Below are 18447 nucleotides of genomic sequence, written 5' to 3'. Positions count from 1 at the left end.
ATAAGAGAAATGATAAATTTGTTTTAGAATAAATATTATTCCCAGCCTGAGACTTTTATATTTTAGAACTAATTATAAAAAAATTGAATTCCGGTTTCTTTTCAATTTATAAGGTATGTAAAAGTCAATGATTTAAATGAAAATTTACTTAGTTAAGTGATCTAATTGTAAGTTTTTATTAAGTTCGGTGACCAAAAAGCTACTTCAGCTGATTGTATATAGCGTGGTGTATTTATTCAAGCGAACTCAGAAAATACAGTGATGTGATTCAAAAAAATTTTGAGTGCGATGACCCAATTATAAAATTGTTGTTAGTGAGAGTGACCAAAATGCTATATGAACAGATAAATTATAAATATGTATGTAGAAGTACGTGTCAAAATAATAAGCTTCCTAAACTACGTGTCAAACAGCAATGGACCTCAATTCACTGTGACGACGAGGTAGGTTTTCGAGCAATACTTATCTATAATTCTAACACATACTTTATAAATTGTACCACCAGCGATTTAATCGGCACCGCGGTCTGCAGAGCAAAATTCATATTATCCCGGGCCGCCGCCGGGGAAATTCTCGCTTCTCCGGCGGCGGCGCACAGAACGAGCGAGAGGCAAAGGCGTGAGATTAGTGCGATGATCTGGTGCGCAAGTTGTAAAACTATTGATGCAGTGAAGAGTCTGGTTTCTTGCACTCCCTTTGAAAACACAGATGCACAACATTTGTTATGATGCTGTTCGGTTCTTTCTCTTATTTCCAAGCAATCCATTCGGCTTCTAAAAGTTCAATAATCGCCGCCGCCTTAGTGTGAGGGATCCAGAAAACAAGAAAATGCAAGGATCGGATCTGCTTTTCATTTGAGGTATAAAATCAGAATTTTTCTGTCAATTATGTCAGATATAGAATTGTTATTCTGATTTTTGATCTTTTGGATAGCTTTTTCCCTAAATTATAGCACGGTGGTGCATCTAGTTGAAAAACTTGTGCAAGATGTACTTAAATTGCTTATGCATAGTTGTTAGTGAATTAATTGTGTTTTTATGCAAAGTCTGCTGATTGCTCTCCTTGATCAGAAATATACTGATGATCATTCTGATGGACTGTACATCATTTATTGACAGTTACAGAAACCCTAAAAAATTAATTGGTTACAAAAAATATATATTCCTTGTATGAATGCAATGTCAGGATATATGCATGTGCATAATTATAGTTCCAGAAACCCTACATGTTAAGTTATAGTTTTACCTGACTTTTTGTTTTTCATAGGTATCTGGATCAAAACTCCTGGATATTCTCTATCATGCTTCATTTTTCTCTCATGGCGTCCGGCTTGTATTGTGTGTGCCTTTTCCCCCAAAGCTTTAACATATAGAATCACGGCTGTCATGTATAGGCGTTCAATAACAAGCATGATAGACATAAGCACCCATATATGCAAAGAGGGCAAAGTCGAATACTGGCGTATATTTAGTGATATTCACAGTGGCTTCCTAGCATAACTAAGGCTCTCTGCTATCTGAGGCTCTTGAAAGATTGAATTTCTCATAGTTTCGGAGATCTGTTGTGGGGTGAACTGAAGTGCAGAGATAATAAAGAATATGTTTTGGGAAAAATAAAACTGATGTGTAGACTGCAGGGCTTACAAAGGACTAAGAAAGGTGAGTCTTTTTATAGATGAGGCCGGAAAGGGATAGCTATGAAGTGCATTGGACGGATTCTGTGTTTTTGCAGTTACGCAGGACAAATGGACTTCAATTGGAAGTATTGCAAAAGAGGATTGAACTACTTGAATTGAAGTCTTTGTTGGCAAGGACGCTCTGCGGACATGCAAAACGGAAGTTACTGAAATCGATGATCTAAGGTATTGCCTTGATGTATTATCTCAATCTTAGTGTGGGTGTGTGTTTATTACTACAGTGAAGTATTCTTACTCTTTTTGATGCTTATAATAAGGAAATTTAGTTGGTTGCTTAAACTAATTATACAGAATAAAATACAAGATATGAAGTAGCATACGGTCATAAATAATCAATATTATGGACAATCATCTAAATATTAAATTTTTCATAATATGAATTAATTCCAAGACGATAATAGCAGATATTCAAAGTACAAAATGGTATATGTCATTACACTTCATAATTCATATATAGAATATAGACCATGATTTTCTATATTTTATATTTGATCCTTCTATTATATTATGTCAGTACACTTATATAGACCATGATTTCCTATATTTTATATTTGTATCCTTCTATTATTGATTACTCGCTATCAATTGCAATAAAATCTATATTTATTTTTTTAAACACACCTTACAAGAAGCAAGTGAGCACTAATAAAGATTCAGATATAACAACAATATGGTTTTCAGAGTTGATAGTATGTTTTAATATTTTTTCTAATTTTAAATTTTACATACTAAAGTTAGTTATTATGATATAGTGTTGCAATACACATACTTAGGCCTTTTATTAGGTGGCTTGATTCCTGCAGGTTGTAACTAGTTGTATAAAGGGAATATGTTCTATCAGAACCCAATACCTTATATTACGTGTCAAGATATATTTGATGTAAAAGCAACAATACATATTACAGAAGTTAAAGTTCCTCGTTCTTTCTTCCTTTCTGTATACCTTACAGCAAAAAATTATACCAATATCGGGCAAAATGTGATAACTGATACGATGTTTTACATTTAAAGTTATGCATCTGATTCACCATTGAAATGTAGAACCACTACTTCAGGTTGTGCTCACTAATTAAGCTTGCAACTTTGACAATACTTTGTTACTTGTCAGCGTGTTGGTTGCAAACAGAGATTAGAGATTCATGATCGTTCAAGTCTGGCCTTTTCTCTAGCTTCTCTTTGTAGCAGCCTCGAAAAAGCATTATAAAACTCATCAGGACTAGCTCATAAGCTTTAGGATGCGGGATTTTTATGTGTTTTTTGTTTACTTTGGGGGTTAGAAAGACCCTTTTCGTAGATCCTATTAATTTGTCTCCTATATAGAAATTATTTTATAAAGATTTGATTTACGAATAAATTGATACCAGATTCTTACTTGTCCTCATAATATTGTTTAAAAATGTCATGCCCCTCCACAGCTCTAAAGCAATTATTGGACTTTTAGAAGCTAACCAAGGCGACGGATGGATCTTCACTTGAAAGCTTGGAAGTAAGAGAAAGAACCAATCTGGAGCACCATTTTTCGTATCAGAGGTATTATTTGGTTAGCTCTACTACACTAATTTTTCATGAATATTGAGGTTGACCATGAGAAACATTTGAACTGTTTTTTTTGGTAACTTATACAGTGGTTTGACCAGGTTATACAAGGTGGAGTCAATCATGGGAAATAATTATGTAACACTAGCCGTGTGCAACATGTTTAACGGCAGTGATCACATCTACTCTTGCAATCTGGGGCTTTCCTCACCATGTCATCTGGGTTTTCTGGTGCTAAACATGCACGTGAAGCTGAAGCACAGTATTAGACTGAGGCAATTAGTGACACTTGCAGTTGCTTCCAAGCATCACTAAGGCTCACTGCTATCAGAGGCTCTTGTAAGATTGAATTTCTCATAGTTTCGGATATGTGTTGCGGGGGTGGGGGGAGGACTGGAGTGCAAAGATAAAAGAAAGTGTTGTGGGGAAAAAAAACTAATGTACTAGGAAAGTGGAGTCTTTTTATAGCTTAGGGGGGCTAGGGTAACTATGAAGTGCATCAGATAAATTCAGTTTCCCCTACAACACATATCCGAAACTATGAGAAATTCAATCTTTGAAGAGCCTCAGATAGCAGTGAGTGTGATTGATGCTTGGAAGCAATTGCAAGTGTCACTAATTGTGCTTGTTGTATCTGTGCTTATGTCCTTCATGCTTTCTATTGAACGTCTTTACATGACAGCCATGATTCTATATGTCAAATCTTTGGGGGGAAAAGGTACACACGATACAAGCTGGATGGCATGAGAAAGAATGGAGGAGGATTGAAGACATCGGGGAGTTCTAATTTAGATACCTGTGTACAATGCAAGTGAGGTAAAAAATTTGAATTGAAAAATAATATATAATTTGTAATCTTTTTTCTATCTTCATCCATTTTAGTGCCTTGATTTAAGTACAAAATAATACTCTTACTCAATTTATCAGTCTTAGAAAATACCCGGGAGTTCTAATTAATCTAGATACCTATGTACAATAATGGAAGTGAGGTAAAATTGTCGGCTTGAAAATTAATATATAACTTGTAATATATATTTATCTTCATCCATTTTTAGTACTTTGATTAAGTATAAAATAATAACTCAGTTTATCAGTCTTAAAAGATATAATTACTATCCCTGTTTTAGATACTTGCTATATTCACTTGACAATTAATTTGGCCGAACACCGGTGTTAGTTTGTAACAAGTACATAATCGTTGGAGAATTCTATATGTGTAATAAGTATATAATTTTTGGAATTTTACAATGTCATGTGGAACTTATATATGTTTATGTAATTAAATGGGGTAATATAATGAGAGCAAGCAACCTGAGATGCATATCAATTATCAGGTAGAAAAAAGATTGTGCATATCAAATCAGTATATGTAATAGAGCACAGTCCTTCTATAAACGTGAAGAAACTAATATTTGTTTTATATATATGATTATTTCAGGGAAAACCCCCCCGTCTTCCTCATATTCTTGGACCCAAAGCAGGAGGAATTGTGGAGACTAGTTTTGGAGAGGGCGTGGCTGATCTGGCACCAGGGGATGATGTCAGAGGAAAGCAATATGTGTGATCTCCTCAGGATCAATACTGAGAGAAGAGTGATGCTTAGTGATGGAAAGTCGCGATTTTCAGTAAATGGAAAACCAATACTACATTCTTTTGGAACATATATGTTTAGCGAGTATACTCTCGTGCATGTGGGCTGTGTTGCTAAGATTCTTGCTGATCTTGACAAAATTTCTGTCCCTAGGTGTTGAATTTCCAGTGGTATGAATGTAAATATGATCTACTTTTGTTGTATGTCCAAGTTCCAGTATATATTACACAAATATTGGCTACTGGTTTTGGATTTCATAGGATTGGTTTCCACTGAATGTTGCAAAGCCTAAGAAAGGCTTAACAGTGGCTGTTTTGGGGTTAGGAGCTGTACTGTAAGTTCTTTCCCTTTCATCTTCCTGTCCCATAGTTCTTCATTGTTTATGGTGCCTGCTAATTAATATAGTAACATATTGTCATTTTGTAATCAGGCCGTGGAACCTTATATAATATTTTTGCTGACAAAACCCCTGTGTATAGTTTTACCTTGTCTAACAAATGTTTGTAGTTTCTCCTTGTGCAGGTGATTGCTGAAATGACCGATGGCGGAGTAGACAGAAGCATTGTGTGTCCCGGACACATAGATGCTGCTGTGATTTTAGCATTTGGAAGTGTACATGATGTATGTTTCTTTAGTGAATCTCCAAACTATACCAATACCACTCTGTGGTCCATAAGTTCTTGGAAATTTTCATAACTCTCATCTCGAATTAACCACGTTTCCAGGGCTGGGGTGTTGCTGTGCTAGTGGGAGTTCCACATAACTAAAGATGCTGTCTTCAAGACAAGCCCCATGAATCTATCGAGTGAAAGGACTCTCAATGGTAGTTTCTTTGGAACTACAAACCTCGTTCAGACCTTCCTAGCAATTTACAGAATTTTTATCTTTGACTAGGCAAAACGTCTTGGCACATGTATTACTGTTTACTAATGTATCAGCATTTCATCTTCATGGAATGTTATAATCGAAAATTGCATTCGAAAACGTTTGCAGGTTTTGGTGCAATTTTACTGGCTCTCAGGGTCGCGAATATTTCACCTAATACATTAGTTGATGATATACTATTTTTTCTTAAATATCAATATTTTTAAGTATATATGAAATATATCATGTCTATATTCATATTATTATTATTTGAGTAACATAATTTAATTTTATATAATTATTTAAACTTTTTGATTTTTATAACAGTCGTCTGGGGTAGCTGCCTATTTTATGTATCTCGTACTATCTACTAATAATTTTAATATGGAAACTTTTTATTTCTTTATTGTTCAATAAACTTTTTAAATTCCAAGGATGTTAATGCATTGACATTAAATAGAAAACAAGAATAATAAGAAGTGAAAACTGAAAACTGTGAACCAAGCTGTATGTTTTTCAATACAGTATTGTTCAAGTAGTTTCCTGGTTTGGAACAGAAAAGGTTACGAATTAATCATTAAAATTTCAGATACTGCTAATAACTGTACATGGTTTTGGGGGCCGATGGTTAGTTACTAAAATCATACTGTATTTTGTTTATGAAAGCCCGGATGATATTGTGGTCCAAAAACAGCTTTCATTTTATATTAAAATATATTTTAATTAAATAATTATAAAAATATGACTTTAAAACTCTGCGAAGTTCCTTCATATTATATTTAAATAGTAAAAGTGCAAGCAGGCCAACTTGACGTGCTCTTGTAATCTGGTTTTGTGAAAAGCTGGTGGTTTATGAATTAGTCAAAACCTCTGGCTCATTTTGTTTGCTGATTTATTTTTTTATTTCAAAACCTCTATTCTCCTCAGCTATATATATCTTTCGGAAACTGGAGTTCAATATCATCTGCAAGATACACAAGACGTGAAGTTCAATCATCTGAGTTTATTTACAACAACTTGAGAAGATGTCAAGCACCATTGGTCAAGTCATTCGCTGTAAAGGTAAAATATATATAGACCTTATTTGGAGCAGCAGGAGTAGTTTTCTTGGTTCGGTTATTCAAAAAAAAATATGTTTTGAGATTCGAAATTTAGTACATTGTGTAACATAGTTTGAGAGTAATGTTTGTTGTTGCAATGTGCAGCTGCTGTTGCATGGGAAGCAGGGAAGCCACTAGTGATTGAGGAAGTAGAGGTTGCTCCTCCTCAGAAAGAGGAAGTTCGTATCAAGATCCTCTTTACTTCTCTCTGCCACACCGATATTTACTTCTGGGAAGCCAAGGTATACTATGGAGCCGTTTTGCTAAGTTTAAAAGAAGTTACTTGTTATTTATAGTATAAAAGTTTGATTATAAGTGATAAGTAAGGTTATGATTTATAAGTTATTAAAGTATTTGGATAATGTGACTTATAAGTTATTTAAACTGTTTGAATAATTTGAGTTAGGATTTTGGTAATCAAAAGAAGTAGAGTGTTAATAGGAAAGAAGATAGAAATGAAGTAGAAATTATAAGGGAGAAAAACTAGCTTTTTCAACTTATTAGCTCGGAGCTTCTCAAAAGTTCTTCTACTTCTTTACATAAATGGGTCAAGAAAAGCAGAAGCCGGCTTCTTATGAAAAGAATCCCCGCTTCCGGTTAGCCAAAAAGGCACTATATTTTTGAATTAAAGTTTAATCAGTAATATAATTTCTCGCGGGACTACTTTAGAACTAATTCTTGAATTATATATGTTAATAATTACAGGGACAAACCCCTGTTTTCCCTCGAATTCTTGGACACGAAGCAGGAGGAATTGTGGAGAGTGTTGGAGAGGGTGTGACTGATCTGGCACCAGGCGACCATGTTCTCCCTGTCTTCACTGGGGAATGTAAAGAATGTGCTCATTGCAAATCAGAGGAAAGCAATATGTGTGATCTCCTCAGGATCAATACTGATAGGGGAGTGATGCTTAGTGATGGAAAGTCGCGCTTTTCAATTAATGGAAAACCGATACTACATTTTGTGGGAACATCCACGTTCAGCGAGTACACTGTCATGCATGTTGGCTGTGTTGCTAAGATAAACCCTCTGGCTCCTCTCGACAAAGTTTGTGTCCTTAGCTGTGGAATTTCAACTGGTATGAATGCAAATATGATCTGCTTTTGTTGAATGTCTCATTTTTTTATATTACACAAATAATGATCTATGGTTTTCTATTCCATAGGATTGGGTTCCACTCTGAATGTTGCGAAGCCTAAGAAAGGCTCCACAGTGGCTGTTTTTGGATTAGGAGCTGTAGGCCTTGCGGTATGTTCTTCCATTTCAACTTCATTTACTAACGTTTTTCCTTGTATATGGTGTCCGGTCATTCAATAGTAATGTATTTTCATTCTTGTAATTAGGCCGCAGAAGGAGCTAGAATTGCTGGGGCTTCAAGAATTATTGGTGTTGATCTGAATTCAAACAGATTTGAGTATTGTAAGCTTGAATCTTCATTGTGAAGACTAACTATTTATGATATTTGGAGGATAATAGCAAAGAAATGACTAATTAGTTGATAATTTTTTGTATACAGCAAAGAATTTTGGTGTGACAGAGTTTGTGAACCCAAAAGACCACAAAAAACCAGTTCAAGAGGTTGGTTCTATAATATTTTTACCTTCAAAACCCCTCTCGGTATATTTTCACTTTGTCTAACAGAATGTTGCTATTTGCTCCTTGTCTAGGTGATTGCTGAAATGACCAATGGAGGAGTAGACAGAAGCATCGAGTGTACCGGGCACATTGATGCCATGATTTCAGCATTTGAATGTGTACATGATGTATGTTTTCTCAGTGAATCTGGAAACTATTTCTCCTATTAAGTTATGACTCTGTGGTCTATAAGTTCATGCGAATTGTTGTAACTCTAGTCTCAAATTAACCATCTTTCCAGGGCTGGGGTGTTGCTGTGCTAGTGGGAGTTCCGCATAAAGATGCTGTCTTCAAGACAAGCCCCATGAATCTATTGAGTGAAAGGACTCTCAAGGGTAGTTTCTTTGGAAACTACAAACCTCGTTCGGACCTTCCATCTGTCGTCGAGAAGTACATGAACAAGGTAAACGTCCTGTCAGACATAATTTGTGGAACTCTATTCCTTGACCTTGGCAAAACGTCTTGGTGCATATTCCTAACGTATCACTGTGTCTTTAGGAACTTGAATTGGAGAAGTTTATCACTCATGAAGTACCGTTTGCTGAGATTAACAAGGCCTTCGATCTGATGCTGAAAGGTGAAGGCCTCCGATGCATCATCCGCATGGAATGATACAATCACTTTGCACTTGAAAACAATGGCAGGTTATGAAGCATCCGTGTTCAGTGTTCACAAGTACTCCCCACCAGAATATGCAAAATGATAATATGTGTTGATATGTTTTTTTTAACAGGCTTTGTCAGTTGGTGAAACTGTTATTTTTTTGAAGTTGTCTCTGTTATTTTACGTGTACAGTAATAAGACGTTATCTTTTTATATTATTCCTCATCGCATTGTAATTGTAACCTAGTATATTCAAAATATAATCTGCGACTCCAACAAGAATTTTAAAACTTGAAAGGCATCATTAGTTATAATTCAGACACAAAAGTAAGTGTTTGTGGAACATTGAATACAACGGATAAAAATTTCTATCCTCAAAAATGTATCCCTATCTACATCAACAATTTTCTTTCAACTAATCCCAAATTATATTCGAAAACATACAAACACTGAAAATTACCAAAAAAAACTTGTATCCATTTAAAAAATTTCATAGCCTTGATGCTCCCACTGACACCAATTACTCATAATCAGATAAGAGACAGCTTTGGAGTCCTCAATCTGCAGTAACTCTTGTGATCTCAGCCCTTTTGTCCTCTATCACTGCATTTGGGGCAGCAGAAGCATTGGACAAGTAACTTATTTCACATGTCCAGTTCAGTAGTTGACTAGTAAGATTTTGCAAATATAGCAACTTCATCTGCTGGATTTCCACTCATCAAACAGTTCCCCTTTTCATTTGGCTGTTCAAAAGGAAAACACCTAATGGTTGCACCTGTTTCTTCTTTCACCTTCAACTCGTCCTCGTCACTGATAATCAAAGGGGCATTTTGAGCAACAGAGCAAAGACATAAAAAATGCAAGACCATGTAAATACATGATTACAAGTGAAAACAATCCAGACAGATTTTTCCCCAATTATTAAGCAAATCTTTACTAAAAGATATCCTACAAATTTGATAAAAACTATAAACATCTAGTTTACCTAGCCGACCATGGACCTCTTGCCCATTTACCCTGCGAGATAGCTTCTTTAAGCTCATCATAGGAGGTCACGTCCACAATGTTACTGCAGGCCAATATCCAAAGTGTCAGACCGATTAAGTACTAATTATGTAAGGAGGGAGAAAAGCATGGTAAAAACACCTAAAGGCAGTATATTTACAACTAAATTATCAACATGATTCCAAAAAGAATAATAATCATCAGTAATCATCTGCTGCGAAACCAGTTTCAAAATCAACTTTTTGTTTCACATTTCAAGTGTTTAATTTTTTATTTTTTATATATCGTAATATTTTACATTAGAATCATATTTTACATGCATTTTATAATAGAATCAAAAAACAAAATCAATGATTTATATTGGTGTGCTATGGAACTCCATATACAAAGAACCTTTATGGAATGTTAGAATCTAAATTATCTAAAATTTGCAGCATTTTGTTGTACTAAATCCCCTTCAAATAATTCTACATACTATTTTCGATCACTTTCTATTTCATTTCGTTTGTGAGTTATTAACCCAACCTCTCCTTAAATATTGCTAACTCCGACAATATGAACTAAAATCTAACTGAAACTTGCTACATGGGATAACTTGGCCAGGGACTATTACTCCCATGGACCAGACATGGACTAAAAATCTAACACATCAGAACATTGCTTGCTGTGTGAGGCTGACCAACCAATCCAAAACCACATGATGCTTTAACAAACCGTTGTATGCATGGGAGATCACAAGTGACATAAGTAATATTTCCAATGGATTTCAGGCCCCAACCAGGACTGTAAGCCAATTTTTTTTTGGCTGTTCCCTGGTATGTGGATCATGAGATTTTTAGGGTAGCTACGGTTAACATCAAACTAGATACTGGTACACCTCCCTTCCAAAAAAGACAATTTTTCACAAGAACTGGCGTCTAGTGGTCATTTGTCATAAAATAAATGATTAGCTGCGCAGAATAACTTGAAGTAAGAATATGCACCTATCTCGGAAGGATACTGCTGTTGAGAGAAGCGCTAACTGGATCTCGTCTAACTTATCTTTTATGTAAGCCACTAATGTAGAAGATTCCATAGAAACTCCAAAAACTTTCCCTTGCTTCCCAGGGACGTCTCTTCTAGATATGACCACACTCTCGCTTGAAACATCACGTGGACCAATTTCAATTCTCAAAGGGATTCCCTTACCATAAAAAAAGAAAAGGTTTGTTACAAATTTAATCACAGATATGACATATGTCTGCAACAGAACCCCAAAGAAAAAAAGTTAAAAACGAAAAATGAATTCGGAATGGTGATTCAAGAACTTCTGATCATGCAAAGCATTAACAACTGTTACAATCTCTAACATGTATCAAATAATATAAGTGCCAGGTCACATTTGATAAGACTGTGCCAGCATTTAGCTATTATTTTTGTAAGACTGTCACGCGGAAATATAAGACAAGAAGAACACTGAACACCTTAATCAGGTTGCACTATTGCTAAATGTCCAAAATGTGAGTATAATATGTTCGTATCTAATAAATATTTTCCAAGTATGTAACTAACGCAATGCGAAAAATTATACTCCCTCCGTCTCACTCATTTCTTTATTTTCAATGCTTGGCACGCATTTTAAGGTGTATATAAAATCTAGTTTCATAATTTATTTTTAAAATTTTCTTTTTCAGAATAAAAATTTAAACATCAAATTTTTGTTCAGAAGAGAGGAAAAAAAGAAAATAACTTATGAAACTGTATTTTATAAGAACCTTAAAATGCGTGTCGAGCCCTCTATCCCATACATAAACAATGCGCTGGGGCAGAAAGAGTATTAACTTAATGTTTACTAAGAATTCTTACCCCCACCTTATGCAAGTGATGGGCAGTGTAAGACTGCAAATGAGTTTCGACTTGTATGCATTGAACTAAATTTAATATTCGGACATAGCTCCGGACGGATTAAAGGAACAAAAAAGGTGTACGCGATAGACCTAATTAAAACTGATATGAACAACTACGAAACAACATATCCTTGTGTTGTGATGTTAGGGGGAATCTAAAACTTGTGTTTTCTCACCGCAAAGATGTGCATGAAAACATATGTTACATATGACCACATGGGTGTTATTTCTGCTCTTTGGTTCACGGCTCTGATGTTCAATTTACTGTAAATTTTGGCAGATAAAATGCTGCTATAAGTACAGTGAGCCTAAAGTGACAAACAAAGTATATGATCCTCAGATTAGTAGCAGACCTTCATTTCCCAAAAGTTGAATTTCCATCCTGGTGTTTTTTGATCTGAGTCGTCGATCTTAACTCTAATACCTGCAGTGTGTAGAGATTCTTTGACAGATAATGCAGCAGCAAGAACTCCAGTCTTCTCATCAGTTTTTTTCCATATTGGGATGATAATTACCTAGAAAGACGCCAGAATAAATTTATTGCTAGCACTGGTAAGGCATGCAAGAGAGGAAGAGAAGTTAATTGGACAACACACAGGCCAAAAATAATTGACTAAACAGTTATATAAAAAATATCAGCTTCAAAATTATTCATATACAGGAATCCACTGTAAACAAGTATGGAGATCGGAATCAGACACCTTGAAGTTCTTCTGTATGGCTTTAGTCACCGGATCCATCCACTTAAATAACTTTTTTTTTTTGGACAAATATAGTAGAAGACAACATGAAGCAAGTGACTAGTCAATTTAGATGGTAAGTTGAGTCAAGAACTGTTGTAAATTCAATATAGAGGTTGTAAAGTACCAATGTCGGAAATTATCATCCCAATAAGGAAAAATGAAGACAAAGAATATTGGAATTATAACTCAAAGTAATTTGCAGACAAACTATAATGAAAGATTCGACATCGACAATTTTACAACTTCAAGAAGTAGTTTGGCTGAAACTTTTGCCTTACATACCTGAATAGGTGCTAGCTTAGGGGGTAACATTAAACCAGCATCATCTCCATGTGTCATAATAATTCCACCGACAAATCGGGTGCTTATGGCCCATGATGTTTGCCATACATGTTCCCTTTGTCCATTTTCATCAGCAAACTGTCCATACAAACAAACCAGGCCTAAACAACTTATTTAAGTGCCTCAAAATAATTAGTAATTACATTAAAGAAAGCACATAGATTGACATGTAAGATAGATCTCAAGCCAAAAAAGAGTGATGAAATAGAATCAATAACTGATGTGCTACCATCAAAACAAACAATTTGGGAACAGATGCATGATAATATGTCCAATATATCCACTGATCAAAAGCTCCTGACAAGTAAACCAATGTCTTTTGAAAAAATTCTATGCCCTGGCTAAGAACTGAATGCCAATAAGGTTCAGTGGGGCTTAAATACTTCATAATAATATGTTATCTTACAATCCTATGAGTCTCAAGATGCTTTTTGCTACTCATCAATCATTCGGCTCAATGTTCTGCATAAGACCCAAAAGACAGACAAATAGCACCATGTATAATGCACCTCAATTTAGATATGCCTCCACAGTGAAACAGTTGGTCACTTGCCTGTGTTCCGAAAGCACGCGAGAAGTTCTGTCCAAGATTGTGGCTTGTTCCAGCTTGCAGAGCCTTACGATCACCCATCATAGCTTCAATTGTATAAGTCTTAGCAGCACCAGCAAATGTTTCAACTTTGGATTTGCGACCTACAATTACAGGTATTGCAGCTTGCTCATAAGCAAACTTTGTATAAATATCAATCATCTGTAGTGCCTGCAGTTCGGAAACCTCAACGCTTAAGTGTAAAGATATCAAACAAGATAAATAGAACTTGGCATTTTAGAACTCAAATGAGCGTGCCACCGACCTCTTTTTCTGCCTCCTCTGGACTGGCATGAGCAGTATGTCCCTCCTGCCATAGAAATTCGAGAGTCCTCACGAATGGTTTAGTACGCATCTCCCATCTTGTGACATTAACCCACTAAACATAGTAAATGTTAGAATGAGAAGGGTAGTAAGCAGAAAAATAAAAAGATACTAAACTGCACCTGATTTATCATAAGAGGAAGATCACGATAGCTTTGAATCCACTGAGTAAACATGTGGTTTACTATTGTTTCGCTAGTAGGCCGAACCTGACAACCTCAAGAAGCACAACAATCAAAGCCAAAAATTTAGATCACCGAATTTAATGACAGAAGCAGTTGCTGTCGAGTTCACCTAAAAGGAATAAATTTATAGCTTAAGGAGATAATTAATAAAATGCAAACTAAAGATGAGAAAAAAATGCCAAAGCAAATTGTTTAAAAAAATGGAACAAGCTGCTAGTATGTCCCAAAAACTACCCTCATCATGCTACATGTCCTGGATTATATCTTGAACGTATGACCTAAATGAATAATATTATTCTTGTCAGAATTGTTTCCGGGGAGTAGGCAATTTCCTTTTCTGGCCCTATTTCTCAACAATTCTAATACAAAAGTTTCGCGTCTGTTATTCAGGTACACTACCAGAATCCTCTAAAAAAATTCAAAATTCCTCAAAAAGTACAATTGTAACAAGTGTCTTAATCTTGAATGCTGAGGCATGAGATGAGAATCTATTTTTTGACAGGGGAGCATGCTTCAATAAAACCAAACAAGGTTGGTCAGTTATAAGCATACCACGAGTTTTTCTTCAAGTTCCTTTCCTCCTCCAATAGTCACAACGGCTAATTCAGGACTAAAACCCTCAACATGACTAGCCTCCTTCTCAATGAATGAGTATGGTATTAACTGAAACCACCAAATGACTATTTGTCAGAAAATTTTAGGTACAAAATTCATCAACTAAGTCATATTGTTCAGAAAATTAAGGTACCATTCAATGCTAAATGCTGATATTATCGAGTATCGTTCAGAAAACTGTATAACACAACATATTAAGAGCACATATAATCATTAAATGATAATTAATCAGAAATGTATGATCCAAAGTCCTAAAGCATCACATAATTACTTCACATAATTACTTCAAAGCATTTTAAATAGTAAAATAAAACTCGAAATGTGATCACTTCAGAAACAGCAGCTCTAACTACTTCCTTCAATTAAGATTTTCTATCTTATTCAATTTGCTTAATTTCAATTCTTCTTAGGGGCACTAAAGTTCAGCAACAATTACGACAAAACACTCAATCCACATTGCATAAGACGATGACATATATACTGTCAGTGCTGAGAGTAGAAATTCGCATACCTGTGGAAAGTACATGTTACTATGTCCAGTCTCCTTGAATTTAACATTCAAGTAATCCTGCAAATTCATACAAACTAATTAATTCCAAACTAATACATAGACTCGCGCATTCAGACGAGCAGTTGAAAATGCAAAACAATTATTCTCACGTGTTGTCGTGCTAAAACTATTCGAGTAAATAAAAGACCTGAATAGCTTCCCAAATGGCGTAACCATAAGGCCGAATAACCATAGTACCACGAACGGGGCCGTAATCAGCGAGCTCCGCATTGGCGATAACATCGAGGTACCAGCCATTGAAATCCTGTGACCTTGGCGCTATCACTCCCGCCTTCTTCTCGCGACGCTCTTCGATCTCCTCCGTCGCCACGGCGGTGGATAATTTGGCGGCGGAGAGTCGCCGGAGTGGGAGGCGAGTGAATAACGGCGACGGAGTACGGAAGCTAGCGGAAGTGGAGGCAGCGGTGGTGGTGGTGAAGATGGTGGTGAGACTGAGGGAGGAGAGTCTGATGATAACCCCCATTTCATTAAGGTGAAGTCTGTGGAAGTATTAGATGAGGTGAGGTTTACGTTGAGGCACTGTATAGTGTATATATTTTGCACAGATAATACCGAAAATGATCAAAATATTTTTAATTTCGTTAATTATTTTAAACTGTTCATGAGTATTAGAATTAGAATAGAGATCATTAGTTTGAATAGACAAGGCTCATTAATTCATAAAATAAAATATTTATTTTTTTCATAATGTTCGGCATGGGAAAGAAATGGACAGTAGCTGTCAGCTCACATTCATAAATAAAAAATTTATCTGAGAAGGTGGGAATATATTTTACTACTATAGAAAAGTTTGTTTTTAATTAGTAGCCGGTAACTTAATAATTTACAAAAAATTAATATTTGAATTATAAATTTTAAGAAAATCAAACATTTCAATTTTATCTAGTTTATAGCAATCTTTGAAACAATAAGAAAACATCAAATTTAAAATACTTGTAATTTGTTTTTCTTTCGAGATGTATACATGTTAGATTAAGATCATCTCCATAAAATTGTTAAATGAGTTTTTAAACCGAAATTTGACAAGGGACAAAGAATGTGTGCTCTAAGAGACTACCAGTGGTTCTTAAAATCATCGAATGCCTTTTCTCTCAAAATCGGACATTGATAGGAAGAGACTCGCTATGGGTATAGGCTCTCAAAGGCCTTCTCCTTGGGTCAAGTAAGTCCTTCCTACTCAATGTATTGGTGCTTCTTTTTGGGGTTTTCCAATTGACCCGAGTGATTTCTCTTAGTAAAAGAGGTTGCTCGAGCTGCTCCTAATGTTGGGATTGGATTTGGATCTCATCCAGAAAAAAGAAAGAAAATCAGATGACGTCTCTTGCATCTCTCCCCTCACTCAAAGTTGAGAGCCTCTGCATAGTCTTTAATTTATTTTTCATAATAAAAGAGTAGTGCTAGGTGCACAAAATTGTGTACAGAAAATATGTAAAAAATGATTTGGCGGGTTTTAATTGGGATTGTTGATGTAAATAAGGAGGCCATTTCAATTAAAACACACCATGTCATTATGTACAAAAGTTTGTATACAATTATGTGCACCAAGTATTTTCCATTTCATACCATTATATTTTAATTATCGTTATATATAAGTCTAAACTAGAATAAAATATAAATTTAAGACTGAGTGTTAAAATTATTATTAGAGTTAGAGACTCTTAAAATTTATATTAATTTACTAAAATCTAATATTTTATATTTTATTTACGAATATCAAATGGCCGTTGGAGATGCTCAAGCTAATACAGACCTCGTCAATCGGTATATGACCCCCCTGGACTTGCCTGTACCAAAGCACACAGAGAATAAATTAGTTCAACACAAAATTTGGAGTCTTCGTGTAAGCATAAAACAGTAGTTAAATAACATCTAACATCTTCCTAACAACAGTCATGCAGAATAGCATACATTTCAACTCTAACAATTCGATCCGGCAGATCATGCATACTTCCCTCCAACATATTATCACAAGACACAATACTAAAAACCACTAAGATACCATAAGATTTGTTATTTGATATGGCCGACAGTTGTATGCAGCGATATTTCCACCGTCATCTTAATAATTTTATTCATCAAAAGGGAATGATCTGTAATATTTATCATTTTTCGACTTTTATGTTATATTAAATATTGAACTATCATTAACTCGTATAAATTTCAAAAATTATCATACAAATAATTATATTTCTAGTAAATTAGATGAACACTTGAACTATATATCTCAATGATTAATATAATTTTAGTTATAATGATAAAATTATTAAATCATATTTACTATTTTTTTTTTTATATATGTAACATTTGCACACAAAGAAACGCGGAGAGGGATAGAGTAGTTTGCTGGAAACTTGTCGGTTTTGTGCGACCTTTATTCCTTTACCACAAAACTCATTTTATTACAGTAATACAGTCCACGGTCTGCATAGCAGTTCCATTTAAAAGAGTGATTAATATTGTATTTGTATCTGCGGTCTTTCTAATGTGTGCCCAGGGGCACACAATAATCACTAAATTCTATAAAAATGGCCTATTCTGATTGGTGGAGGTGATGTGAATGCAGAGGGCATTATCATTTATTACTCATCCACCAATCAAAATGAGCTATTTTTATTGGAGTTAGGGACTATTGTGTGCCCTTGGGCACACAGAGAAAATCCCTTGTATCTCTATGCTTAAATTATAATATTTGTGATATGTTTTCTCCTGTCTATATATTTTAATATCGTATTTTGTTCAAAGAATCACCTAGCAGTTCATCCAGCCGATTCTATAACTTTAGCTAATTCACTAAATCCTTACAAATAAATTATCATAAATATTTTGATTCTAATTTATTTTAAATCCTAGCTATAACTTATTTTGTTTTTTTATATTGCATAAAAACATGTCTGCAACTAATATTTCTAAGAAAATTAAGGATCGTTTGGATGAATTTAAGACTCTTAAATATTTCAGGGGTCCTGTGCTATATAAATAAATTTGATCCCATAAAGATAGTATAGAATTTGATACAGTGTACACTGAGAAGATGTGCTCTCCATAAAAAAAGCGTGAGTTTGGAATACCGAGAGTTTTGGTATGAGACTTATTTTTAGTTTTAGGTGATAGATTGTATATATTTATAAATGGGCCCAGATATATATGGGAGCCCTAAAAATT

The 18447-nt window shown here is 34.9% G+C and overlaps 2 protein-coding genes and 1 long non-coding RNA gene across 5 annotated transcripts; 2 read left to right on the top strand and 1 right to left on the bottom strand.

Moving 5' to 3' along the window:
* Positions 1 to 383: 383 nt before the first annotated feature.
* Positions 384 to 5866, top strand: LOC108214137 (uncharacterized). Of its 3 annotated transcripts, XR_001805519.2 has the most exons (9): positions 384 to 443; positions 533 to 859; positions 1267 to 1861; positions 3112 to 3226; positions 3334 to 4048; positions 4671 to 4993; positions 5084 to 5157; positions 5331 to 5444; positions 5549 to 5866. It is a non-coding gene; the product is annotated as an uncharacterized LOC108214137 (long non-coding RNA). The 3 variants fall into 3 exon arrangements; XR_001805522.2 differs by lacking the exon at positions 384 to 443 and having other exon boundaries at positions 452 to 859; positions 3322 to 4048; XR_001805518.2 differs by lacking the exon at positions 384 to 443 and having other exon boundaries at positions 454 to 859; positions 5549 to 5864.
* Positions 5867 to 6582: 716 nt separating this feature from the next.
* LOC108214136 (alcohol dehydrogenase 1) lies at positions 6583 to 9243 on the top strand. Its single transcript, XM_017385941.2, has 9 exons — positions 6583 to 6749; positions 6893 to 7029; positions 7493 to 7865; positions 7953 to 8035; positions 8131 to 8206; positions 8304 to 8365; positions 8455 to 8550; positions 8664 to 8825; positions 8921 to 9243. Exons 1-9 carry the CDS (start codon positions 6713 to 6715, stop codon positions 9032 to 9034), a joined length of 1140 nt encoding a protein of 379 aa, XP_017241430.1. The 5' UTR covers positions 6583 to 6712; the 3' UTR covers positions 9035 to 9243.
* Positions 9244 to 9307: 64 nt separating this feature from the next.
* LOC108214135 (proline--tRNA ligase, chloroplastic/mitochondrial) lies at positions 9308 to 15842 on the bottom strand. Its single transcript, XM_017385940.2, has 11 exons — positions 15413 to 15842; positions 15226 to 15282; positions 14652 to 14762; positions 14037 to 14123; positions 13856 to 13969; positions 13555 to 13761; positions 12942 to 13079; positions 12270 to 12431; positions 11014 to 11213; positions 10011 to 10094; positions 9308 to 9835 (listed from the first exon to the last, which is right to left on the bottom strand). The coding sequence occupies exons 1-11, from the start codon at positions 15746 to 15748 to the stop codon at positions 9694 to 9696; spliced, it is 1638 nt and encodes a 545-aa protein (XP_017241429.1). The 5' UTR covers positions 15749 to 15842; the 3' UTR covers positions 9308 to 9693.
* Between the last annotated feature and the right edge of the window lie 2605 nt (positions 15843 to 18447).

This window comes from Daucus carota, chromosome 3, assembly GCF_001625215.2.
Source record: "Daucus carota subsp. sativus chromosome 3, DH1 v3.0, whole genome shotgun sequence".
Taxonomy (NCBI): Eukaryota; Viridiplantae; Streptophyta; class Magnoliopsida; order Apiales; family Apiaceae; genus Daucus; species Daucus carota.
This window is presented reverse-complemented; position numbering and strand designations above follow the sequence as displayed.

Bases quoted from the DNA above. Each gene is read 5' to 3' on its own strand.
- LOC108214136 (XM_017385941.2), top strand. From the start codon at position 6,713: ATGTCAAGCACCATTGGTCAAGTCATTCGCTGTAAAG. The intron at 7,030-7,492 runs GTATACTATGGA...TAATAATTACAG, and splicing joins TTTACTTCTGGGAAGCCAAG to GGACAAACCCCTGTTTTCCC. The intron at 7,866-7,952 runs GTATGAATGCAA...TCTATTCCATAG, and splicing joins TAGCTGTGGAATTTCAACTG to GATTGGGTTCCACTCTGAAT.
- LOC108214135 (XM_017385940.2), bottom strand. From the start codon at position 15,748: ATGGGGGTTATCATCAGACTCTCCTCCCTCAGTCTCACCACCATCTTC. The intron at 15,283-15,412 runs GTCTTTTATTTA...ATGAATTTGCAG, and splicing joins CCATTTGGGAAGCTATTCAG to GATTACTTGAATGTTAAATT. The intron at 12,432-12,941 runs GTATGTAAGGCA...GCGTCTTTCTAG, and splicing joins CTAAGCTAGCACCTATTCAG to GTAATTATCATCCCAATATG.